Raw genomic sequence first — 26446 nt, 5'->3', positions numbered from 1 at the left:
ATAAACTCAGTTATTGATCATCAGAGTTCAACTCAGTTATTGATCATCAGAGATAAACTCAGTTATTGATCATCAGAGATAAACTCAGTTATTGATCAGCAGAGATAAACTCAGTTATTGATCATCAGAGATAAACTCAGTTATTGATCAGCAGAGATAAACTCAGTTATTGATCATCAGAGATAAACTCAGTTATTGATCAGCAGAGATAAACTCAGTTATTGATCAGCAGAGATGAACTCAGTTATTGATCAGCAGAGAGCAGGAAGAGTTTTTGTCAACCAGCATTGAAGGCTCACAAACAACATAAATTCTACATCTTCTGGATAAAATATGTGACACATATCTCTTAGTTTGTGCAATGCTCATGAATAATACAATAAATATTGAACACTAATACTGTAATAATCATAAAAAATACTGTCCCAAAGCAGTGAAAACAAAGCACGAGTTTATTTTAATCAATTGAATTTCTATAACCTTTTATAAAGTGCTTGAACAACAATAAGTGATGAGTGGTGAAACAGAGTCTCAACGCTTCCAAAATGAAAAACAGCATCAGGTGTTCAAACATCAACAGAGGTGTTACATTTCTCTTCTTCAAGCAGTTTCCAGCGTCCACCGCTCTGATCACTTCAGGAGCACGTGGGCTGTCGGACAGAGATGACCTCATCTGATGTTTGTGTGTGAGAAGCTCTCTGACTCTCTTCCTGCTTTGCTTCTCGTTTCTTTGCCTCTTGTTTTCCTCTCAAAGCCAAACGGTGAAATGCTGTTTCATGGAAACGATCTTGTGTTGTGTCGTATTGTCTGATGACCACAGATAATAAGAGTCTGAGAAACTGTCCTGCTGCTGATCAAGTGCAGGTGTGAACCACTGTAGTCTTGTAACGTCATGTAACGTCTGTGCACGTGACATGACATCAGAGTATGAATCATGAAGAAGACCCGCGCAGCAGGAGGTCAAACACTCCTTTCATATGAGAACACCAGAATAAAGCCCCGTGTGTCCGTGTCTCCTTCATCCTCTCACGCGCGCTCAAACAACATCGCACTACTTTCACTTTCGTTCACAAACCTCAGTGGGTCACGTCTACCTAGTTATACGTGACGTAATGCTCAGCTTAAATTCCCATTGGCTCAGATGGAGGTTGAAGGCAGCGCTCCTTCTTCTCTCTCCCTCAGTTCAGTGCTGATCCTGGAGCTGAACGGACCGGATCACTTTCTCAGTTTAATTATAAAAAGTACCAAAAGTTAAGATGCGACATTCCACTATCGAGGCGTTGATTCTGTCTCTCCTGATGATAAACCTTCATGGCGCAGCAGCTGGTGAGTAACACTTTGTTTTATAAGTTGTTTGATTGTAAAAGAAGGAAAGCGTCGTGTCTTTATAGACTGTGTTCATCAGTTTACGGTTATTTTGACAGTCTTTGATGTTTAGCTCCAGGACTTCCTCGTTGACGACAGAAAATGTTATAAAAAGTAAGAAATGCTCTTAAAGACAGAAGTGTGATATTTCTCTCACTCTCCTGTCGCTTTTATTTGGGACATTATTTCATAATATCAGCAGCATTCAGAGCGAAACGGTGTGAACGCTCTTAAAGCTCAGATGTCAGCATGACTCAGCGCAGCAACAGCCCAACACCAGTCAGATGAATAAAGAGCATAAAACATGACGTCACAACAACACTATATTTAGTGCTCTTTTCTATTTCAATATCTAACTTCTTCAGGTTTTATAGGCAAGGCAAGTTTATTTGTATAGCACATTTCAACAACAAGGTAATTCAAAGTGCTTCACATAAAACCATTAAAAGCATCAAAACATAAGGCAAAAGAAAAGGAGATTTAAAAACAATTAAGAACATTCATTAAAACATTAAAAAACAGTGTAAGAAATAAAATACAGTAGTAAAATGCAGAAATGCAGGAAATTGATTAATATATTAATTGAACGTGGTTCAATTAAAGGCCGCAGCAAACAGAAAAGTCTTCAATCTTGATTTAAATGAGCTGAGGGTCTCAGCAGACCTGCAGCTTTCTGGGACTTTGTTCCAGATATGTGGAGCAGAAAAACTGAACGCTGCTTCTCCATGTTTAGTTCTGACTCTGGGAACAGAAAGTAGACCGGTCCCAGACGACCTGAGGGGTCGGGATGGTTCATAAGGTAGCAGCAGATCAGAGATGTATTTTGGCCCTAAACCATTCAGTGCTTTGTAAACCAACAGCAGGATTTTAAAGTCAATTCTTTGTTGGACAGGAAGCCAGTGCAAAGACCTCAGAACTGGAGTGATGTGATCCACCCTCCTGGTCTTAGTGAGGACTCGAGCTGCAGCGTTCTGAATCAGCTGCAGCTTTCTGACGGACTTTTTACAGAGACCTGTAAACACACCGTTACAGTAGTCCCGTCTGCTGAAGATAAATGCGTGGACAAGTTTTTCCAAATCATGTTGAGACATAAATCCTCTAATCCTTGATATATTCTTCAGGTGATAGTAGGCTGATTTTGTAATTGTCTTGATATGGCTGTTCAGGTTGAGATCTGAATCCATAACTACACCTAGATTTCTGGCTTGGTTTGTGGGTTTTAACATCAGTGATTGAAGCTGAGAGGTGACTTTAAATTGTTCGTCCTTGGTACCAAAAACAATTACTTCTGTTTTATCTTTGTTTAATTGAAGAAAATTCTGGCACATCCAGTTGTTGATTTGTTCAATGCAGTTACCCAGCCCTTGTATGGGATTATAGTCCCCTGGTGACATAGTTATGTAGATTTGTGTGTCGTCTGCATAATTATGATAACACACTTTGTTGCTTTCCATAATCTGAGCTAGTGGAAGCATGTAGATGTTGAACAGAAGAGGCCCCAGTATTGAACCTTGGGGAACACCACATGTCATTTTAGTCAGCTCTGATGTGTAATCAGCCACAGACACAAAGTATTCTCGGCCCTTCAAGTAGGATTCAAACCAGTTAAGTGCTGTGCCAGAGAGTCCCACCCAGATTCTTAGTCTTTCTAGGAGTATGGCATGGTCGACCGTGTCGAATGCAGCACTGAGATCTAGTAAGACTAAGACTGAACTTCTGCCATTGTCTATGTTTAAGTGGATGTCGTTCAAAACCTTAACAAGAGCAGTTTCAGTACTGTGGTGCTGTCGAAAGCCTGACTGGAAAACATCAAAGCAGTTATTTATGGCCAAGAAGTTGGTCAGCTGTTGGAAAACCGCTTTTTCAATTATTTTACTTAAAAATGGGAGGTTTGATATTGGCCTATAATGTTTCATCGTTGCGGAGTCTAAACTAGCTTTCTTTAGGAGCGGTTTAATGACTGCAGTTTTTAGGGCTTGTGGGAAGACACCTGAGAGAAGGGATGTGTTTACAATTTGTAAGAGATCAGTGGTCATGCAGTTTGAAATATTTTTGAAAAAGTGTGTTGGTAGAATATCCAAGCAGCAGGAGGATGACTTCAGATGTTGTATGATGTCTTCTAGGCTTCTACGGTCGATTGAATGAAATTGTGTCATGATATTTGAATGGATGTTATTCAGAGATTGGGACAACACATATCCTGTGGTTGGTGTGGAGGCACTGACTGCTTGTCTAATTTTCTGAATTTTGTCAGTAAAAAAGGAGGCAAATTGATTGCATGCCCAAGTGGATTGGAGCTCAGCAGCTACAGAGACTGGAGGGTTTGTTAGCCTGTCGACGGTAGCAAATAAGGCGCGTGTATTGTTCTTGTTTTTGGTTATGATGTCAGAGAAGAATGACTGCCTTGCATTTCTAAGTTCCAAATAATAATTGCGAAGTCTCTCTTTATAGATGTCACAGTGAACCTGGAGATTCGTTTTTCGCCACCTGCGCTCAGCTTTCCGACACTCTCGTTTCTCTATTTTAACCAGCGTAGCATTTCTCCAAGGAGATCTTTGCTTACCCGAGACAACCTTCACTTCAGTGGGTGCAATGGCATCAATAATATTTTTAACTTTAAAATTGAAGCCATCTACAAGCTCATTGACTGAAAGGCAAGAGGGGGCTGGTGTGGAGGAGAACTTCTGAATAAATAGTTCACTGGTGTTTTCAGAGATGTAACGCTTTGTCACAACCTTGGTTTGGACATTTGTGTGCAAGGAGATTGCACTCTCAAAGAAAACACAGAAATGATCAGAGAGTGCAACATCAGTCACAGCAACCTTGGAAATGTTTAGACCTTTGGTGATGATTAGGTCCAGAGTGTGCCCCCTGTTGTGGGTGGGTCCTGTCACATGCTGAGTCAGATCATAGTTATCAAGGACACCACATAGTTCTATAGACTCTCTGTCCTGGGGATTATCAACATGGATATTAAAATCACCAACAATAACAACACAGTCAAAATCAATACAGATTACAGACAGCAGTTCAGTAAACTCATCAAAGAAGGTTGCACAGTATTTAGGCGGTCTGTAAATGTTTAGGAATAAAGCTTGAGTGGAATTCAGAGCCACATATTCAAAAGAACTAAAATGACCAAAGGACATCTGCTTGCATTGAAGAGAATCAATAAATAAAACAGCAACTCCACCTCCTTTCTTATGTGCTCTTGTTTCACTCATGAAACTGAAGTTGGGAGGTGTTGATTCAATAAGAACAGCTGCACTGTTATCTTGATTTAACCAAGTTTCAGTTAAAAACAAAATGTCCAGTTTGTGCCCAACAATAAAATCATTGATTAAAAATGTTTTTCCTGACAGAGACCTGACATTTAATAAAGCTAAGTTTAATGTGGTTAAAGCTTTCTTTGCCCAATTTATTTGGACAGGCTGACGAGGAATGTATGCTAAGTTTGATAAGTTTGCATGTTCACTGTTGTTTCTTCGCAGCCTCACCTTTCTTTTTCTATAAACTTGCAGGACAGGAATTGAAGTGGCTAGCTGCATACAGGGCCCCGACTTTTCCTGGAGAGAGTCATTGGTATCATTAGCCTTGTAGCCTGGACCCAGAAGATATCTATTGTGGTACCGTTGAGGAGTGGGGAGAGGAGTGTGTTTGGTTCCAGCAATGACCAGCTTTTCCATGTGGTCAGTGAACTCCAGGTGGGGGGAGGATGGGGAGAGTGTGAGAGAGGAAAGGGACCTGGATGGAATTTGGGGGGTGGAAGTAGGTGCTGGGGAGGGAGGTAAAGACTCCTCGTCTAGGAAGTCCATACTTTGCAGTCCAAAGTATGGACTTTCAGGAGGTGCTGGGGAGGGAGGTAAAGACTCCGCGTCTAGGAAGGGTAGGGAAAGTGGGCGATCGGAGGCGGTCCCTGATGATGAGGTTGGAGACTCCTCCTTTTGACTGTCGTTAGGCGGGGGCATCCTTCCCGTAAGGTCTCCATGGCGATGCTGTGTGGTTATCTCTTGTTTAGACTCCTCTTGTATCTTGTCCTTGGCAGTAGGGACAGACGGGTGACGCAGGGAGAAAAACAGGTTTGAGGTAAACAGTTTTACCCCTGACGTGTTCAGGCAAATTCCATGCGCTGCAAAAAGATGTCTGCGCTCCCAGAAAAGGTAGAAATTGTTGATAAAATGTACTGAATGGTCAGCACATGCAGTTGACAGCCATCTGTTCAGTGCAAACAGCCTGCTGAATCCTTCATCTCCTCCTCTGACTGGTGGGAGAGGGCCACTGATGAACACCTCAGCCTTGACAGAGCTGACTGTGTTTAACAGATCAATAAAGTCTCGCTTTAGAACTTCAGACTGTTGTTTCACAATATCACAGCTTCCTGTATGCACGATGATGTTTTTCGCTGTGGGATAGTCAGCCACGATGTCCAGGAATTTGTCTCTCATGTCAGAGACCATATCTTTCAGAAAGCAGAGTATTTTGGTGTTCTTGCTGCACAGTTTTCTGACATCTTTTACAGCATAGTCACCAACAATCAGAGTCTCAGGCCCAGTCATTAGCTTTGCCTGCGGCCTTTTACTCTCACATTGACTCTCAGTTCTTACCCTGCTTTGAGGAGATAGCTGCTTACCCAGGTCATCAGATGGAGATTTATGATCCTGCGACAATGGAGCAAATCTGTTTTGGAGTTGTAGGCTTGGTTGTTGTGGAGGTGTTTTGCAGGTTTTACTTTCCTTAGCTGTCCTTGGCTTTGTCCGTCTGGGTGCAGGGGTTGAGGAGGAGTTCTACCCGTGTGCTAGTGCAGGCTATATAATTGTAGAGAATGTGTGCTGCGGTTCATTCAGTGATATTTACAATGACTGTTATTGTATAAATGATGTCAATATTTGGTGTTAGTTATTTCCATTCAGTCGACATAATGAACATATTCATACAGTCAGGAAACACGTCAGCACATTTCATCTCTCAGGCTGCTGTGGAGGTTTGGGACTTTTACTTTGAAACAACAAGTCAGTTGATGGTTGTTTTCCTGCTGAAGACAAACTACTTCCTGCTTTGTTGGTGTAATATTTCATATCGTTCTAATAAACTCAATTACTGACACTTAATACATTACTCATGAATGATCTTGTTTTTCAATCTCTTCAGTGTACACTCCTTCAACAAGATATAAAGTGTAATCTGTAACTAAATAATACATATTTCATGATTAAAAATGATATTATCTATCAGCCTCTCATAGTTTATATTAAAAATACTATCCGCTGATGTATTTAATATTTAAACTATATTGATGTCAGTGTCGGCCTCAGAAGTCCAGCATCCGTCTGGCAGTACTGTTGAAGTATTTGATGTATTAACAGGAAATAGATTTATTCTTGGACAGATTTGCAAAACATTTTTGTGACCAGTGCAGAATTTGTAAACTCATAAATATGACGTACATGCATTCAGACACAGAGGACAGCGGAGGATTCTGAAACGGACCATAATGTGATCAGCAAAACTCACAGACACCTGCAGGAAGTTTACTCTGCTGATGCTTTAAATATCTAGATTCATCTTTTAGTGTCAGGACTGAGTAAATAAACATCAGTTCATGGTGGAGGGAATGTTGAAATTTAACAAAAGATATTAAAATGAATAAAAAATCTGTTTTTAATCCAACTGATACAAATAGAAACGATCAAATGTTACAGAGAAGTTTCTTGAATATTAAGTTGTGTCCATCCGGTAACATTTCCATCCATCCATCATAAAATTCAGCAGATTCAATTTTCCACAAAGATATTTGGAGTTAAACATAATTCTTCAGTTTACAGAGAGCGAGAAATATGAAAGTGAGGGACTGGGTCAGTTTTGTTTGTTTTCTTTTTGTTTGAATTTTTAAAAAGTACCTTTATACTCAAACATCTGAAATCCACAAACCCTTTGACAACAAAATCAAAAAATAAAATGAATTATTACTTGAATATGACAAATGACAACAGGAATAAAAAGAGCATAATAACCCACTTTGAAACCGTATGAGGAGAAGTGCTGCTAGTTTAACTTCAAGAAACTCACAGAGTTCAAAGTTATTACTTAAAACCTCAGAAGAAGAAATGTGAGATGTCAGTGTTCACAATTTATGACATAAAATAGAGACTATAAAATACTTAATATGAAATAGAAGATGTTTTAATCTGCTGGATATATGAAATATATTATCAATCACATGCAGCATTTGGTCTTTTACTGGGATGCGTGGTTCTTTTATTTCTGCTAAGCCCAACATTGTCAGCAGAGGGCGCTCTCAGCATTACACTGAGCACCAGCAGCTCAAGTAAGTAGAGCAGAAGAAAGCCGTCAGTAGTGATGAGCCAAGTGTCATCAGAACAGAGATCTTCTCACATGACTTGACTTGTACTTTCATATATTTACAGGTAAACTGACTTTAACCAGAAACATGTTGATATAAAATCTGTATTCACTTGAGAAGCCTTAGTAACTGTAAAATAAAGACATTTGATTGTCGGCTAGTCGGTAATGAGGTTTCTTTCGAGCTTTATTGTTAAAATGGCAGAGCTCATTGAATTAATTCTGCTGACTAAAGCTAATCTAAAAGACAGTCCAGTTCTATGAGAGCTGAAATTAGTTTTATCTATATATTATATATAAATTGAGGGAATGTTTATAGCAACGTAGTTTAGGAATGAGCCAGTGTCAGGCTGGAGAGCTAATTCAGCGAAGTGTCATCAGAACAAAGCGCTTCTGACCGGACCAAATGTATTTTCACATATTTACAGGAAATGAAATGTGTAACATCTGCATGATCTAAATATGTGACTTGTTTCATATTTCATTTCAGAATAAATAGTTTTAAAAACAGAATCATCAGAAATATTAAAGTAAACATTTATTTCTGTATGTATTGAGTGCTCAGCAGATATTATTAGCATGTATTTATTGTTCTGTAGTTCTTTCTGATTCTGTTTTCAGCAAAACAACATTGTTCAGTGATTTATTAAAGTGTGATATCAAAACTGTAAATGATGACTTTATCTTTTTGTTCCAGTGACTCACTCTCTGAAGTATTTCTACACTGCGTCCTCTGGAGTCACAAACTTCCCAGAGTTTGTGACTGTTGGGTTGGTTGATGACGTTGAGATGGTTCACTATGACAGCAACACCAAGAGAGCAGAACCCAAACAGGACTGGATGAGCAGAGTCACAGCAGATGGTCCTCAGTACTGGCAGAGGGAGACTGGGAAGTTTATGGGTGCCCAGCAGGTCTACAAAGCCGACATTGAAATATTAAAGCAGCGCTTCAACCAAACTGGAGGTTTGTTTATGTTTCACACATTTAGTTTAGATTGTCATCCTGTACTTTAGTAAACAGACGTCACGCACACACACGCACACACGCACGCACGCACGCACACACACACACACACACACACACACACAGATTAAACAGTCTGACAGCTTCTCTTGGCTGAAACACAGTGTGACTCAGCAGAATCATGACTGACTCTGAGTGGACTGGATGCTGCTGTGCTCCACTGATACAGTGTTTGTGTCCATCCCATAATAAGCAGCAGAGATGATGAACACCTTCTCTCCACTGGGTTAGATCAGAAGAACTCTACTGAAGTGCCCACAGTGAGTTGGTCCGTGAGAAGTGTGCTGCAGGAACCTGTTGATCACAGAGCGTTTACAACACACAGCTGGTAGAGGAACACGACGGCTGGTTTCTCAAAGTAGGGAGCAGGACTGTAAACGGGACGCAGGCTGCTTCTGCTGGGTCCTCTCCTGAGAGGAGGAGCAGCATGTTTGAATGGAGCTGGCTGACAGGACCACATGGTGCATGTCTCATTCAGACCACAGGCTTCACTGTGCTGATCCCCAGTGTGTCCATCCCATAATATTATATACATGTCGAGACACAACTACAGATGAGTGAACTTCACCTGACCACAGTGTTTATGTCTTAATAAACATATTCAGTGCTGAAACAAGTTTTGCATTTGTTTAGATAGTTAAACAAAGTAATTGGCTCCATATTTGATAATCAGATAATAATTTAAGTCTTCAATTAAACAAATAAGTCAAACATGTTGTAGTTCATGTTTCTCAGTGTGAGAGTTTGTTCCTTTTCTCTGATTTATGTCGTTATGAATGAAATACTGTTCAGTGTTGTTCAGACTGAAGAAGCAGTTTAAAGAGTTCATCAGACTCTCTGAACTTGACGGCGTGTTCACACTTTACTGACATTTTACAGTGTAAACAATTTATGGATTCATTCAAAATAGTTATTACATAATCAGCAAAGACGAGAATAATTAGTTTGAGCCCTGAATATGGAGTATAATACAGATGAGAGTCAATTAACTTCACTATGGTGTGTTTATGCCATAATAAACATATATGGTGTTAAAATAAGGAATCTATTAGTTGTTAAACAGAAAATGAATCAACACAAATGTTGATAATCAGATGATCACTTTCATGTCTTTCATCAAGGAAACATGTCAAACATTTTCTAGTTCCAGTTTCTCAAATGTGAGAAAGTTCTGCTTTTCTCTGATTTAATATCGTTTCATATTAAATATTGTTCAGTGTGGTTCAGACGAAAGAAGCAATCTGAAGATTTCACCTCATCCCCTCACAACTTGACAGACTCTCTCTCTCTCTCTCTCTCTCTCTCTCTCTCTCTCTCTCTCTCTCTCTCTCTCTCTCTCTCTCAGGTGTCCACATTGTCCAGAGGATGGTTGGCTGTGAATGGGATGATGAGACCAATGAGGTCAAAGGTTATGATCAGTTTGGTTATGATGGAGAAGACTTCATATCATTTGACCTGAAGACAGAGACATGGATCGCTCCAAGACAACAGGCTGTCATCACCAAACACAAGTGGGATAATGACAGAGCTTGGATAGCACAGGACACGAACTACTTCACTCACATCTGTCCTGAGTGGGTGAAGAAGTATGTGAACTACGGGAGGAGCTCTCTGATGAGAACAGGTAGAATCACATGACCTGATGTAGTTTCATAAAGCTTCTGTTGTTTCTGACCAACAGTCACATTACAACACATGTCAGCAACATACAGAGAGCTGCTGTGTCTCACACCTTTCTCCTCCCTCACCTCTTCCTCTCTCTGCCTCCTTCTCTCCTTCACCACATTTCCTCCCTCACACTCATCACCCCTCTGTCCCTCCATTCTCTCTCTCTCTTTGTCTCTGAACTGTTTGTCTGTCTCAGTTTCTCTCTCTGTCTCTTTGCTCTGTCTTTCTCACACTCACTGTCCTCCCTTCCTGATCATCTCACCTCTTCATCTGTTTGTCTCTCCCTTCTTTTATCAATTCAACCTCAATGACATTTATTTGCATTGCATACATACATATAAATATGTATATATATAGTGTATGTGTTACCAAGGCATTTAAAATACATTCCATCAAACATGAATGATAATATGAATCCACAGTAAATGATAATAATAAAGAACCTATAACCTGTCTCTCTCTTCCCTCTCCAGAGCTTCCCTCAGTGTCTCTCCTCCAGAAGACTTCCTCCTCTCCAGTCAGCTGCCACGCTACAGGTTTCTACCCTGACAGAGCCACACTGTTCTGGAGGAAAGATGGAGAGGAGCTCCATGAGGACGTGGACCTCGGAGAGATCCTCCCCAACCACGATGGATCCTTCCAGATGAGCGCTGACCTGGACCTGTCATCAGTCCCAGCTGAAGACTGGAGGAGGTACGACTGTGTGTTCCAGCTGTCTGGTGTGGAGGAGGACATCGTCACCAGACTGGACAAAGCTGTGATCAGGACCAACGAAGGTGAGACTGAGATCAGGTGTGATGAAGGAGGGAAGCACACCTTCAGTTCACTGGAACACTTTGTGTTTTTATGAGGACGGGAAGTTTAGTTTCCTTAAATTCTTTGGTTGTCAGTTTCTTTCATCGTTTTTATTAGTCGTCTATAATTTTAAAGCTTAGATCAGAATTAAACCAACGCAAGAGCCTCTGGACCAGAATTATGAACACTGTTTACTGAGCTTTGATTGATGTAGAAACGTGTCAATCTTTGGTTTCTCTCTATGTTTTTTAAATACGTTTTTTTTTTACCTTCTTTGTAAATATTTTACTTATTCACAGAGTTTCTTCAGACCTTGTGACTCTTTGATGTGTAACCACAGGTCAGAGATTGTAGAAACTGTGGTGACTGAACTGCTGGTCACTTTCAGAAGATGAACAGACAGAATTATGTATCTATCAGTACATCAGTCAGAATAAAGTTTATTCAAAGTGTGCTGACAGTCAGAAAGGAGTTTGAATATGTTTGTCAGAAGTTGTCGTGTCACAAACCAACATATGAGACAGAAAGCAACACAAACACACAGCTGAACAGAGAGAACACAGCTGGACGAGATCAACAAGCAGAGACACAGTCATCATGTACAGAGCAGATAAAGAAAGGACAGACACATGGTGTGTGTGTTCAGGACTGTGGTCTGCTTGATGAATGGATGTTCTCCTCTTCTAACCTGCTTCATCTCTTCAGGTTGTGACGATTTTATTCTTGTTTTCTGCTCAACAGAGAAGCCCGCTGACATGACCTTCATCATCATCGCTGCAGTGGCTCTTCTTGCTCTCGTCATCATCGCTGTGGGTGGAGTCATGCTTTACAGGAACAGGAACAGGAAAGGTGAGAGACCCGAACAGAGACGTTAGAATTATATTCGTACTTCATTAGTATTTCATTGGTATTTCATTGGTATTTCATTGGTATTTGGATTTTAGGCTTTGAGTTGATGCTTTTATCCAGAATGTGACAGTGAAGCAAACTTCAACAGTCAGCAGTAATGTCATGATGACATGACTAGAAGAGCCAAATTCATGTTTTCGTTAAACATGAATCATTATGTATATGTTATTTCATCATATTTGCTTTTATTCTTCATATATTAAGTCCAATGACAGTTTACTTTTAGATAATTCTCCAATTTTATAGCAATCGACGAACACTTTAAGGTAAAGTTGTTTTATACACGTTTTAGACTGTCGATAAAAGTATTTATGACTTTTGGGGGGGAAAAGATAAATATAGCTTGATAATATTGATGCTAGCATGATGATGTCAGACAGAAGAGATGTATTCATCAGTGGGAGGGGCTAGAAGAGGGGATCCTCTCCACTGGGAGGAAGCTGTTACAACACATTCTGACATTTTGGCTCTCGAGAACTAAAATGTTGTCTTTGTTTTTTATTTCAGCCAAATGCCCTCCGACCTCTGACAACAGCTCTGAGCTCTCTGAGCAACTGAACCCTGCGTCTAAATGCTGAAGTCAGCGCCCTGCACACAGTGAGTTGCTTCATACGGGACATGAACTATTCACAGCTGCTGTTAAACAAAGCTGCCCTAAACTATGAGCTGCTGTGATTGGTTCTTTATCCGCTGTAGAAGCTCTGGGACACGTTGTCGCTGTGAAGAACATCTTTGACTTCTTCCACAACAAAGGTGAAGCTGCTTCATCTGATGTGAAGTGAGATTATTCAGAGAAAGACACAGATGAGTTCAGAAAGCTTCACATCAGCAGCTCAGATAAAGTCTCAAACATGAACCTCTACAAACGCAGTGACACCAATTTATCAGATGAAAATAAGCAGTTATGACTTCATAAGCATGATGGTTAAATATTACAAAAGGTAATACTTATATGAGTGAATCATGAATATTTGATGTCTCAATGATTCTGTAAATATGTGGCTTTGTTTTCAACATTTGTGGTAAATGATTTAGTTTTCTCTTTGATGTATTTGTTTTCTTTTTGTCTCTTCAGGTTTATGGATAAATATTTCACTGGATCAAGAAGTGGTGCCACCACACTCTCCTCCATAAACTGTGAACTCATCACTTATTCATCATTCATATCATAAAGTGATTGAATCTAGCTGTAGATGCTCATCGATTGGAACACAAAGAAAACACTTTTGAAAACTAGGAGCAAACATCAGTGGTGACGTTAAATGATTTGGATCGTTTAGTTTCAACATAACAAAATGTAATTTCCTCTGATGAGATGTTGTTAAATCAAATGAGGAAGATTATTGTTTGAGATCTTCAGAACAATGAAAGCATCACAGCACTCTTCACTCAGAAAGATTTGTGTTCATCGAAAACAAATCCTCCATATTTACACTTTAATACTTCTGCTGTTGGGTTTCTGGTTAAATCAATATTGGTAACACACACACACACACACACACACACACACACACACACACACACACACACACACACACACTGGTAGGGTCTGGTGATATGAAGACATAAACCTTGAGATCAGAGATCTTTGTCAACCAGTAGAGTTTCTTCTCTTTTCATACTGAGGAAGTCGTTCTCTGGTTCTCTGCTTGGATTCCATCACTGGAGGAAACACTGCAAATCAACCAGCAGCACCAGAAACACGCTGCGGGAACCGGACGCCCGGAGTCTCCCGTAGGTGTCGGTGTAATGGTTTTCTATCTGTGTCTCTGCTGGTGGTAAACTGGACTCCAGCTCTCTCCCAGTGTGGACTGGGATTGACTCCAGTCCCCCCCCCCCCCCCACTCTCAGCAGGATGAATCATGGAGCCCGCCACGATACACACACACACACACACACACACACACACACACACATATAGACATCAGTACATTTATTTTCCAGTTGTGTAAATAGTTTGCTCGTGTTTTTCTTTCCAACAGATTGAATTTAAAGATTACTTTTGATTCCATACAGGTTGAAGCAAATAATAATTTATGGCTTCGAGGTTTTTCCGAATTAATCAGGAGTATGTTTTTTGTTTCATAATGTCTTTTGATCTGTTTTGAAATATTATATTTAAATTTGATCTGAGATTCTGAAAGAGCTGTGTGATGTTTGAAGCTTCTCAGTCATCTGATAGAAATGTTGATTTTATTTCCTGCTACTTTGGAACGAGGGATGTTTTCCTTCTTGGTTTGGTAGAAACTGATCAGTGATCCTCTGAATCACTTGTAATGGTTACGTAGATGAAAGTTGAATGAAGTTGCTCCTTTTGACCCTTTTTGTACTTTTGTCTTGCTGTTCAATAAATTACCCAATACTCCAAATGTCTGTGTCTTGTGATTCCATACGCTTACTCATCTGTCACTGTAAGTACAATCACATGAATATTGTTGCTGTTTTGTGTTTTTACTGCCCTTAGAACTGTAAACTTTGTGATCTTCAGTTCATTGATTTAAAGGAGACTGAGATGCTGGATATGAAGACTCACATCGTCTGAAATAGTTCTATGAATAATGATAGAAAAGTTCTTGTCAACACATTGTCCATGTTGTGATTCTAGAAGCTCCAATGATCTGAATATTCAGTGTTCTCTATTGTCTCAGAGACTACATGAACGCGTCTCTGACCTGCAGATATTCAACGAAAGCAGGAAGAGCAACATGTTAGTGGCAAACCGGTGATTCTTCACATATCTGAAGGGGATTTTACACATGACCAGAAAACATGGGAGGCTTTTGTTTGAGACCTTTTTCTGTAAAACCCTTTTACATTCTCTCCTGTATGGTTTTCTGCGTTCTCTAGTAAGAAAGGTCTTAACACTATTTCCCTGTCAAAACCTGTTGCACTGAAATCTGCCTGGCAACTGATGACTTTGCAACCGACAGGAAATTCTCCGGTTGTGTTGCTCCTCCAAATCAACTCTATTCTTCTGACTAGATGTAATGTATTACAGGTGTGAAACATCAAATACATACTATATATCATTAGTATAGCTGTGATAACAACTCTTTGTTTGGCCTTTGGTTTTTTTTAAATAAATCTATTAATTCATTTCAATTCCTGCTCGCATTCTGTGACCTTTAAAGTTTAACTTAGGTGAAAGAAAACAAACATCCGTTCAGACCTGTGCACATTAAGATGGTTGACCTTTTTCATAAAGATCATTATACCTCTTTGATCAAAACCTATGTGGCCGAAATCTGCATGGAAACAGATGACATCACAGCCGTTCTCACAAACATTTTATTGTTGTACTTTAAACTATAAATGATGTCACAAACATACTTACACATACAAACGTTGGTTTAACATTAAGTGATATGACCCAGTTTCCTTAGTATTAATATGGATTTATTCGTTAGATCCCAGTTATCAGGAATATGATAACTTTGGAAATCTCGTCAAACAGGTTTTATTCTGGAAAGGAGGTTTGGCACTTCCTGAATCCCAACGATAATAAAACCGAAATATGTAACGATCAGACCCTGCATCTAAAATGTTTCTTCCATTGCTCACAATAAAATATATAAAAACCTCAATGATCATATTGAATAATGTGGTTGACAGTAAAACAAGGACGGAGACTAGAACTGCTGGAGAAAGGATGAAGAGCCTTGAAATCTAATTCTTCTCATTTTCAGTGACGTGTGACTGCCTCACTCAATATTCATCATCAGTTCAATCAATCATTACAGGACAGAGCAGGGAGTTGAGCAACAGGCTTTATTAGGAGCTGTTATGTATTATGTATTGGTAAGATTATTTTGAACAGGATGTCTGGTTAACACAATCTACTACACGGAGCCATGTGAGAATCAACAAACACAGTACCTGCATTACATATAAAGAACAAATACCAAACAAAGATCTGAACACTTTAATGACAGTTTGATCCTGCAAAGTGTTCATGTGTAAGGAAAGAAACAGTTCTATAGCATCTCATGCTCTGATGTTTCATTGAGCTAAAATCACTGCACACTGCTGTGAGACAACAGTGGGGTCATTTCCAAAATCAACTATTAGAAAAGTGATAAAAAAAAAGGTTTTTGGAAAGAAAGTCATCATTGGTCATATTTAGAGTGCTGAACATTCAGAACATTCCCTTCCTGTAGCGGTGGATCAGCTCTGATACGTCTTCCTTACACACCTTTATCCAGCCATCCTCCTGCATGTGGTACACTAGACAAACACACACACACACACACACACACACACACACACACACACACACACACAACACACATTTACGTCAAATGTATACATAAAGACAAGAATGACAATTTAACTCTTTCAAGTGCTCACAGACCATAGCTTCATACATTTCATAGCTCTATAACATTCTATTATTTTTTAATAATAATAGTAATAGTATAGGATTTCATAACACTTGTGAAAAACAGAAAAACTTATATTGCTTTTATGAAAGTGAGGAAGCACACAGGACTATTGCTGGTACCGTTTTAAGCTGAAACCATTAGTCAGTTGTCCATGAAGTATTTTTTCAAGCAAAAATGCCACATATTTGCTAGTTTGAGTTTCTTACATGTGAGGATATGATAGGAACTCGTGATGATGGTTTTTTTAACACTGAATCAGGGAAATAATTGGCAACTTAATTTGAGGTGAATATAATTGTTAGTTTTAGCCCAATTCAAAAATAATGAACACAGATGATTAAAATTGCATTTATGGAAAGTTTAAAAAGAATTTGACCCTGATGATGGTGATACATGAAATGTCAGAGGATCACCAAAGTGATTACAATTCATCCTGAGGGAGCCCCCGCATTAGTGTCTGAACCAAAGTTCATGGCAGTCCATCCAACAGTTAAGATTCCCGTCTGGACCAAAGTGAACTGACCAAAACAAAGATATGCTTGAATAGCAAATGTAAAAGAAAGCTGAGGAGCGTTCTGAGTCTACTCACTGTTGACCACCCCTCCAGAGTAGGCGTCCCTGTGTGTCGCGTGAACGATGCCCCGACGGCCCAGCTCATACGCCTCCTCCACCGTCATGTCCTCCCGGTAACCGTTGTCCACCACACCGTAGGCAAAACTGCTTCCACAGCCGGTAGAGAACATTCGGCCGGACAGACGCGTCCCTCCATCGTCCACGTAGTACAGACCAGGGCCCTGGAGAGCACACGGACATTCAATTATCATTTTACATTCAGGCAGCAGTTTCTGAGCTTCGAAACACAAGCTGCTGATAATATTTCACCAGCCCACTCGATTTTGAGAATACAACAGTACACTACGTCCCAAATAGAGCCGGGACAATAATAACACGCTGTTATTTGGGGAATTATTTTCAAATTTAGTTTCAAATGAGCTGCTCCATCAACGATGGTGTACCTGACTCTTTAAGAAATGATAGGCTGCTTTAATGCATGTGTTTTGAGATAAAGCCATATGGCGCTACCTTTCATGTGTCGTACTGATTTGAATATGTTGTGGTTTTATGTTTTTGTTATCGGAACCCGAACCGTAAAAAAACAAACCGTTCAATGACGGAGCCTCCAAACCGAACGGTGGGCCTAGTTCAATGTAATCTAGGTGATGACTATTTTCAATCGTTTTCACATTGATGAAGGCCGTTTGAATAAAAAGCAACTTAGCATCATTAATATTAAATAATGCACCAGTATCACTTTTTTTTTATAAATCAGCCATATTAACAGCAACATAAATCATCCATATTAAGCATCCTGCCTCAAACCACAACATCGCAATCCTCTACTACCACAGTGGGGACATTTCTGTTGAGCTCAGATTGTGAGACCCACCCCCACCCACAGCTTACCTCTTTGTCCCATCCGCAGATCATGCTTCCCATAGAGAGGCCCATGCCTCTGTAACCCAGCATCATGTTGCACAGCAGCTTGGAGGCAGCAGCCACAGAGATCCTGTGGTTGTTCCTCAGCCTGTACAGCCTGGATGGACGTCAAAATATAACAAATCAATTAAAACATCAATCAGCCATGGAGGTGGTCCAGGCTGGCTTGAACTTGTGGCCTGTCAACTATAAAATAAAATACTGGTGATATTCCACCTGAGTTTATAGGAATACTGACTTTTTGTGCTTTTATCTTATTGTGAAAGTTTGTTTTCATTTCAAAACTAGAATCAGCCCCTCAGGGTTGTATGCCTGCGACACGTCATGTTGAAGTTGCATGTCTGTCTAAATATCATCAAATATCAACATGCATATCTTCACACAAACTCAAACTAAATTAGAGTTTCTCCCGTTTCTTTCCTTGACCAGATACTTTACTCCACTCTGCATGCCACGTCCTAACACATTTTACATAGTATGCAAGCAGAATAATACACAGATACATAATAATATAATTTCAGGGACTGACGGATCAATATTCAAAACACTGCATGACAGACCTGCATTCCTTGGCCAGGAGTCTCTCCCAGTACTGGCAGTCTGCAGCGCTGCCCGACATGGTGCCCAGCAGGTAGGGGTTGATCTCTATGACCTTGTTCACGTCGTTGGATGCTGCAGAGCCGGGACACATTTGGGTAAAGGAGACATTTTGTGACCAAGACCACAGGCTGAAGCATGAAGAAGCCCAGCGTAGCAGCACCTTGGTTACACTTGTTGCCTTATTTACATTTTGTGAGTTCATGGTCCCTAAATGTTACATTCAAAGCTCCACACCTCTTTGTTATGATGCATGTTGATGGAGGATGGGCAATATATGACTGACAGGGTCAGCTCACTCTATAACTCCTTCATTTCCTTTACAGAAGTTAACACATTGCATTACATTTTGTGCAGTTCCACCTTTTCTAAGCTTTTCCAGGTCTGCATCAGAAATAATAACGTGTCCATGTCTATTTACCTAAGTAACGTCCTGCTGAGGCTCTGGAGTCCACAGCCACGATGACTCCATGTTTGAACTTGAAGGCCAGGGTGGTCGTACCGTGGTTCAGGTCTATAGACACACCACCGTCACGGTTGCAGGATTTGAGAAACCCTGAGGGCTAAAATGAAACCAACGAAGAGAACTCAGTAGGACTCATGATGCGTAATGGCGTTGTGTGTATGTGTGTGGAATATTATACATAATGTAATATTCTTTAACAATAACTCCTAGTTAAGATGAATACATGATATGACATTTCATAAGAAGCAAACGTGCGCCACACACTGAAAACCACAGACGCGTAAAATACGTTGAACCACAGCGCGTCTGACGCTTCACGCTTGTGGCATCAGGTTTACCGGATACGATGCAAAGTATTCATTTCGTACCAAAAGTTAGAGGATACTCACGTCTACACCCAGGGGTACAGCAAATTCCTGAGTTTTGGTCCCGAAATTGTAGTGGTTGGTTCGGTCGACGAGATGCGTCTGTCCTGCTGGAAGAATCTGCCCACGGAGTTCAGCATAATGCGTAAAACCAGATACTTGTAAAAGAGCCATTATGGATTACTATTTTCTGATTATAATCTACAAATCTAGGTGTTAAGTTTTACAAAATGACGAAGGCGACTGCAGAAGCGTCACGGATAATTTCCTGGTACGGGAGAAAGAACTCGAAAGTGAAAGGGTTCAAAAGCTATTTTATTGTAGTCCTGTCCTGCATGCAAAAATAGTCATCTACACAACATCGACGAGTAACTATTTCTAAATACATTTTGCAAATCCCTCATAGTATAATATAAAACGTTAATTGACAAAAACAAAATAAAAACAAGACTGTGGTATTCATTTTACTGTAAATAAAAAAGATGGCTCAAGCTCGCATCAACCAATAGGAGAGCCCTGTATGTGTGTCATCATCAGTCTCTAAGCAGAGAAGCAGCGCTCAGGTTTGGGGAAGCCAGCAGAGGTCAATAACATTATTAATGAGTGTTTGAATTTCATATTTATAAAAATACACAGTATCTACTGTAGTTAGGTTAGTGACATATTATGAGTAAATAATTACAAAACATGAAAATAAACAGCAACAGGGGTCAAATACAATTTCATTCAAAGATCTTTTTATTATTATTCCACATGTTACAGTCTTCTCATTTGGTCTACAGCAGTCTCTCTGTTTACTGTATTGCTGCCACATCACAGTGAAGAATAGAAACCATGTAGACAATGTTGATCAAATGTCTGAGATGTTGCACTGCTTGCATTTAAAAACTAGTGTATGACAATGCAAAGACTTTTCACTTCACTGCTAAATGTGGTGTTTATAAGGTGTGACTGTGCATCGGCTCAGGCTGTATCCATCCGCTGCACGGTCTCCTCTACAACCTCCAGCTTCACGGGGACTACTTTCTCGGTCAGAACCGGTGTTGTGCCTGGACCATATTTGTATTTTGTTTTCCTAGGAGAGAGGAAGAGATGGATGGATGGATTCAATAATTAAACAGCTTCAGGGTTACATGTAAGTCACAACCAAACACACAGAAAAAAGTGAATGCATAATCACACAAGATATTCACCTCTGAGAGGGAAATCTGATTTGCAGACATGGTTCAACATATTCTCTTCTTTTAAAGTAGCAGTGTGTACGGTTTAGAGGAAGAAATGGAATGTAATATTCATAGCTATATGTGTTCATTAAAGTATAATCGTTGTGTTTTAGTGAGCTTCGAATGAGCTTATAGGACCTGCTGCCTCTTATAGGCAGCAGGTCATCTTCATGGAGTCCCATGCACAGCCATGTTTCTACAGAAGCCCAGAACGGACAAACTCAACGGCTCTAGAGAGAGCCTTTCATCTTGTTACATTACCTGAAGGCCACCGTAGTTCTTTGACACACTTGGAAAGGGAGGGGAAGCAATCTGCAACCTCATCACCAGAGACGACTGAACCCTGCACACTGCTCCTTTAAGAATCCGTCCAGAGAGCAGATGAAGTCACACTCATACCTTTTGTCTTTGTACTCGGACACCTGGTACGGTCTGATGTAGTCCACTCCTGGTCTGGTGATGACACAGATGTCAATGTTGTTGCCTGATCCGAGGTCACTCATGATGCCCGCGTGGATGGCAACACGCACCAGCTCCTTCGCCTCGTCCAGCTGAGAGTTACGAGAAATCAGGGAAATGACGGAGAGAGAAAATACCTACACATTCTTTAGGTTTTTCTATTTGCTAATTCAATAGGGATGGGAATATTCAGTGAAAGATGCCCAACAGTACATTCAATTATTTAGTGATGGCGTCGAAATGATCACGACTATCGATCCTTCTCACGATATGTAACAACAGCTGTCCAGGTGACGTACCTCCAGGTCGGGTTTGTACCCGTCCTCTAGAATCCCAAGAGCAGCCAGATCCCCAGATCCTGCATGATGAAACAGATCGTATGTCTGAGAGGGAATCAAATGCATAACTGCAGCAAATTCAAAAATAATTGACAATGAATGATATAAAATGGTGTAATATCTGATGGTTATATATAAAATAGAACATGTTTTGCAGACAGCGAAAAGAGCTGTACAATAACTCCACCTGCAACGACTCTCAGGAAAAGATGTGACAATGCTTAGAGAATATGGTTCTATCACGTATACGTACCCATTGCAAGGTAAGGCAACTTATTGACGCTGCCATACGGCCCCACTGTGTACAGGTGGTTCCCAGTGCAATCTACTCCTCCCAGTATAAGACTGGCACCAATCTGGCCGTGATACCTGAGGGCCACACAGATCAGAACAGGGGAAGTTTTTGAACGTACCGCGAGTTTAACTCCTTCACACACCTCTGGATACAAGATCATGTGCAACACAGACCTGTACAACGTATCCTGTAGTATGTTGACGGCCATGACGACACGAGGGTTCCTCCCGCTGTTCAGAGAGAAGATGGTGAGGTTGGAGGAGAGGAGGTCCGTGGTCTTCTCTGTATCTGCTGCTGTACCTGCTCCACAACAGCTACGGAGAGAGGAAGTAGAGGCATTGTGAAAGAAGAGCTGAGGGAAAATAGGAAGAAAGAAAAGCTACAGGGAATCAGGAAGACAGAGAGGGGAAAGACTAAAGAGAGGAGAAAGTGGGGACGGCTTCTTTTCAGTAAATGTTTTGCTTCAACAATCGCAGAAATCCATCATACAAAAAAAGCCAAAGCGACTAATTCCTTCTCCCTCAGTCGCCTCAATAGCCCAGAATGCAATGCAACCACAACTTGCATTTTTGCAATCTGTCATTGGTGACACATTACTGTATTTACAAGTCTCTCTTCAGTAGATTATGAACAAGAAGTCCACAGGAGTGTAACTGCTCTCATGTGGAAAACCTTAATACTTAAGGGGCACTGTAAGGCATTCTGGGATATGTAGGACATCTCAAGTAAAGAAGGATGTTTATGGGACCATGTCCACAAAAAAGGAACACATATTGTAGCCTGATAACAGAGTATTTTGAAGGTAGATTTCTCCGGTTATGGTGTCAGTGTAGCGTGTAGACTTACTATATATTTGGAGCAATGTAATGGATCTTGGCGCACATCTTGTCGGCCACCACTTCACTGGATGTGGCTCTTGTGTCTGCTCCCAGAACCACTCCATCCTGCACCGACACAGACCGGTTGGGAAGTTTGTTACTCAAATTATCATTCAACTGCCCTTTGGGTTACACTTGAGCAAGGCATTAACATCTCAGCGGGCCCACTGAGCTAGCACCAGCAGTGCTGTGGTGCACTGGGCAGCTCCCCTCATTGCATTTATGTATTTATCAAAGTTATGCATTGTAGCAATGCAGTTGTGAACAGGGACTGTTGTGTTCAGTGATGCAGGGATGGAAGAGAAATATAATAGTCTGGTCCACTTTGATTAAGGAATCCAATGTAAGGTTTATGGACTAAATGTTCTGATACATTCATATTACTACAGATGTAGTTTTACACTGCTTTATATACTCGCCTTGAACACCACTCCCGCTATGGTGGTGCCTGTTTTCAGAGGTTTAGGTGTCTGTCCATCAAAAAGACCCTCTAACGCAGCATTCCTAGAGAGAGGGAGGATGAGGGAGGAGGGTGACAGGGGGGTCAACTTATGAATGTATGTAACATATATATATAATAACCGTGAACACATCATCACTATGTTGTTTCGTTGGTCACAGTGATAAACAAGCAGGGAAAAGTTACTTTCACTTTTGATCCCGGAGAAAGCTCCGTGTTACCGACAGTTTAATTGGTTTTTTTCTAAATCGATACAATCTGCTGCTCAGAAGACACAAACAGAAGCTCATACCTGGCTGCGTTGTCGAAATTAAACCCCGCTGCAGGAGTTTCGAAGACATTTGATAGCGCCATAGTGGATACTGGACTGCGGCTTCTCTGCGCGTCTCAATGCGCCTGAGGTCGCTGTTCTGAGCGTCACCTCTCCTTCTTCTCTTTCGATTTTGCAGTGAAAATGGAGAAACGCAGCGCGGACTCACAAGTCAAAGGAGTCAGCACAGGGGTGAGTAAATCCGGACCGGTTCACGAGTATCTTTTCTTGTCTTGCCGACCGAAGCAGCAAAGCAGCAGCAAAGCCCATTACGCGTAAAATGATCGATACGCGATTTGGCGGTTGAACAGGTGAAACTATACCTGAAAGGTAACCAAACACAAAGTGAAATGACATCGACTGGACGTCTCGCGTATTTTAATATCACAGTTGCTTGCACGTTGGCACGTTAGAAACGACTGGCTACACTTATATTTTCAGTTAAAAAAAAATCCTTCCAGAAACTCTAAATCCCATGATTCATAGCGTTGCTCAGAGGGGCTGCAATGGACACGAAGCTATGAGAAACCTGTGTGATGCTGTGTAGCACAGTGTTATCTTTGTCTCCTGTCATGTTTGGCTGAATGTAACTTCTTCATCTCCTCCTCTCTCTCCTCAGACCACCATCCTGGCTGCCACTTTTAAAGGAGGGGTCGTGATTGGTTCAGATTCCAGGGCTTCCATTGGAGGGTGAGGATGTTGGGACGATACACTGAAGATGCCCACATTGTTAAACATATTCGAAAACAAAAACAAAAAAGGTCTATTTCGAGTCAAAGATGAACTGATTAGAATGTTGTGGTCAAAGGTCACTGTGACATGATGGTAATCCCATTACTTCATTTCATTGTCTTCGTCTCTCTCTTCAGGGAATATGTATCATCTAAGACCATCAACAAGGTGATTCAGGTTCATGACCAGATCTTCTGCTGCATGGCTGGCTCACTCGCAGATGCTCAGGCCGTCACCAAGGCTGCAAAGTTCCACCTGTCCTTCCACAGGTGCCACACACACACACACACACACACACACACACACTCATATGAATACAATGGCACATGTTACGCAAGTATGCGCACAGAGACAACCTGCTACATCACATTTTTACGTCCTACATTGAAGTCATATTTTGTTAATCCCGCTGGTTATTTTTAATTCCAAGAGGCGAAGACACACAGTTGTGTGCGTGCAAACTAACACAGTCTCACACACACACACACACACACACACACACACACACACACACACACACACACATGCAGTAAACACACATATAACACTGACTCTTCATACAAAATCATTTAAAAATCCAAGACAATAGATTCAAATCCTCTTCATCTCGCAACTGCACACACTTTAAAGTTCCGCCCTCCCTGACCCCCCCCCCCCCCCCCAATCCACAGTGTCCAGATGGAGACCCCTCCACTGGTGATAGCGGCGGCATCAGTGTTGCAAGAAATGTGCTACAAAAACAGAGAGGAGCTGCAGGCCGGCTTCATCACAGCAGGCTGGGACAGGAAGAAGGGACCACAGGTAGGGCGGTCGTGATGACGGTCAAACATCAGGGAAGCCGTGATGATGATCGTCTGAAGTAACTCCACATTGCGGCGTCCAGCTGCATTACTGATATTCTCCGTCCCTCTCCAGGTGTACGTGGTGTCTCTAGGGGGGATGTTAATCGGTCAGCCGGTGACCATCGGTGGCTCAGGCAGCACCTACATCTACGGCTATGTTGACGCCAAATACAAACCCAACATGAGCAGAGACGAATGCCTACAGTTTGCCACTAATGGTACAGTCGTGTTATTCTACCTGTGTACCCAAACCTAAATATGTTGGTACTTGTTCTGTCAGTTTTTCGGGGGGAAATTGGGTTTTGATGCCATGAAAATGCATGAATATGTACAAGGATGTAGCAGAAAATGACAGTGTCAGTAAATGCTTGCTTGGTTTGTGACGGTTCAAAACGTGAAATGAGAGTTTGACGTAATGACACACAGCTTAGCTGAGACGATTGCACTCATAGGAAAGAGTGAAATGGAAATCCATTCGTTAGTTGGTGACTTTGTAGCTGTTAGGAGTATAAACGCTGCAAACTGCGTCCCGTCAGTTGTTAAACTTGACCTTTATTTCTCCTTGTTGTTCCGGCCCTCCCTCTGCTTCATCCCTGGATCACAGCTCTAGCTCTCGCCATGGGCAGAGACAACGTCAGCGGAGGCGTGGCTCACCTGGTGGTGATCACGGAAACTGGGGTGGAGCACGTGGTTGTCCCCGGTAACAAGCTGCCCAAGTTCCACAATGAGTGACAGCCTTCGACGACCAATGAAATCTTGACTTTGTCTTTTTTTTTTTGGCTTTATGTAAGCAATTGTTTGAAATTCCTGAGCAACAATCTCATCAGCAATGTACTTCATAGGATTAGGATGTAACACATTCTACACACATACACACACACACACACACACACACACACACCTGAACAAGACACATGAAACAACATGTGAATGTGGAAACAGTGGTGTAAAATCTGTTTTGTTATTATGGTAAGCTGCAGACTAGTTCATACAAAATATACCAAACTACAACATTCTACTTACATCTCTTATAATGCCATATAGATACAGCTCTGTCTGCCTGTCTGTTTGGAAACATTTGAAATATAAATAAACATCTTCCAAACCCCATCGTTCGTCCTCTCACTTTCTTTTTCTTCTGTGCTTTAAAATATCTTCATGGATATGTGATGTCTGTACATTAGCGTCCTTGTGGTTCCCCGTGTCATTTTAAGCTTTGAAAAGGATGAAAAAGACATTAAATACTCTTCAACATGTGCCAATACAGTCTAAATGTGCTGCTGGTTGTTCACAGCTCTGTGCTCGTCAGCTGTTACTGTAATCAAGCTTTACATCATGAGGGGTGTTTTCAGTGTAACAGCTGTGGTGGAATGTAACTAAGTACACTTACTCTAGTACTGTACTTGTTTCTTTACATGCCACTTTCCACTGCCAGTGACACCGATGCTTAAGGAGGACACACTCTTCACTCTGTTAAATGT

At 41.0% G+C, this 26446-nt stretch overlaps 4 protein-coding genes across 4 annotated transcripts; 2 read left to right on the top strand and 2 right to left on the bottom strand.

Moving 5' to 3' along the window:
• The first annotated feature begins 1193 nt into the window (after positions 1-1193).
• LOC306791736 (major histocompatibility complex class I-related gene protein) lies at positions 1194-14482 on the top strand. Its single transcript, XM_079288603.1, has 7 exons — positions 1194-1326; positions 8423-8689; positions 10095-10373; positions 10891-11193; positions 11954-12061; positions 12629-12718; positions 13197-14482. The coding sequence occupies exons 1-6, from the start codon at positions 1257-1259 to the stop codon at positions 12697-12699; spliced, it is 1098 nt and encodes a 365-aa protein (XP_079144729.1). The 5' UTR covers positions 1194-1256; the 3' UTR covers positions 12700-12718; positions 13197-14482.
• Positions 14483-15676: 1194 nt separating this feature from the next.
• psmb8a (proteasome 20S subunit beta 8A) lies at positions 15677-19735 on the bottom strand. The gene is made up of 6 exons (XM_079287437.1): positions 19453-19735; positions 19019-19160; positions 18561-18672; positions 17968-18097; positions 17093-17297; positions 15677-16345 (listed from the first exon to the last, which is right to left on the bottom strand). The coding sequence occupies exons 1-6, from the start codon at positions 19600-19602 to the stop codon at positions 16257-16259; spliced, it is 828 nt and encodes a 275-aa protein (XP_079143563.1). The 5' UTR covers positions 19603-19735; the 3' UTR covers positions 15677-16256.
• A 448-nt stretch (positions 19736-20183) lies between these two features.
• On the bottom strand, positions 20184-23507 carry psmb13a (proteasome 20S subunit beta 13a). The gene is made up of 8 exons (XM_079287495.1): positions 23374-23507; positions 23041-23125; positions 22590-22687; positions 21917-22057; positions 21702-21817; positions 21410-21468; positions 21051-21202; positions 20184-20503 (listed from the first exon to the last, which is right to left on the bottom strand). Exons 1-8 carry the CDS (start codon positions 23433-23435, stop codon positions 20392-20394), a joined length of 825 nt encoding a protein of 274 aa, XP_079143621.1. The 5' UTR covers positions 23436-23507; the 3' UTR covers positions 20184-20391.
• Positions 23432-26063, top strand: psmb12 (proteasome 20S subunit beta 12). The gene is made up of 6 exons (XM_079287496.1): positions 23432-23583; positions 24011-24081; positions 24261-24392; positions 24795-24924; positions 25039-25183; positions 25570-26063. The coding sequence occupies exons 1-6, from the start codon at positions 23536-23538 to the stop codon at positions 25695-25697; spliced, it is 654 nt and encodes a 217-aa protein (XP_079143622.1). The 5' UTR covers positions 23432-23535; the 3' UTR covers positions 25698-26063.
• Positions 26064-26446: the final 383 nt, after the last annotated feature.

The sequence above is a fragment of the Melanostigma gelatinosum genome (genome assembly GCF_949748355.1).
Source record: "Melanostigma gelatinosum genome assembly, chromosome: 17".
NCBI lineage: Eukaryota > Metazoa > Chordata > Actinopteri > Perciformes > Zoarcidae > Melanostigma > Melanostigma gelatinosum.
Note: the sequence above shows the minus strand (reverse complement) of the source record. Positions and strands in the feature narration are given on the sequence as shown.

Excerpts from the sequence above, each read along its gene's own strand:
- LOC306791736 (XM_079288603.1), top strand. The coding sequence starts at position 1,257 with ATGCGACATTCCACTATCGAGGCGTTGATTCTGTCTCTCCTGATGATA. Across the intron at positions 1,327-8,422 it reads CCTTCATGGCGCAGCAGCTG|TGACTCACTCTCTGAAGTAT; the intron begins GTGAGTAACACT and ends TTTTTGTTCCAG. Across the intron at positions 11,194-11,953 it reads TGTGATCAGGACCAACGAAG|AGAAGCCCGCTGACATGACC; the intron begins GTGAGACTGAGA and ends TCTGCTCAACAG.
- psmb8a (XM_079287437.1), bottom strand. The coding sequence starts at position 19,602 with ATGGCTCTTTTACAAGTATCTGGTTTTACGCATTATGCTGAACTCCGT. Across the intron at positions 19,161-19,452 it reads CTGTACCCCTGGGTGTAGAC|CCCTCAGGGTTTCTCAAATC; the intron begins GTGAGTATCCTC and ends GTTTCATTTTAG. Across the intron at positions 16,346-17,092 it reads CTCTGGAGGGGTGGTCAACA|TGTACCACATGCAGGAGGAT; the intron begins GTGAGTAGACTC and ends GTGTTTGTCTAG.
- psmb13a (XM_079287495.1), bottom strand. The coding sequence starts at position 23,435 with ATGGCGCTATCAAATGTCTTCGAAACTCCTGCAGCGGGGTTTAATTTC. Across the intron at positions 22,058-22,589 it reads TACATTGCTCCAAATATATA|CTGTTGTGGAGCAGGTACAG; the intron begins GTAAGTCTACAC and ends CTCTCTCCGTAG. Across the intron at positions 21,203-21,409 it reads GGTACAAACCCGACCTGGAG|CTGGACGAGGCGAAGGAGCT; the intron begins GTACGTCACCTG and ends CGTAACTCTCAG.
- psmb12 (XM_079287496.1), top strand. The coding sequence starts at position 23,536 with ATGGAGAAACGCAGCGCGGACTCACAAGTCAAAGGAGTCAGCACAGGG. Across the intron at positions 24,082-24,260 it reads TCCAGGGCTTCCATTGGAGG|GGAATATGTATCATCTAAGA; the intron begins GTGAGGATGTTG and ends CTCTCTCTTCAG. Across the intron at positions 25,184-25,569 it reads CCTACAGTTTGCCACTAATG|CTCTAGCTCTCGCCATGGGC; the intron begins GTACAGTCGTGT and ends CCTGGATCACAG.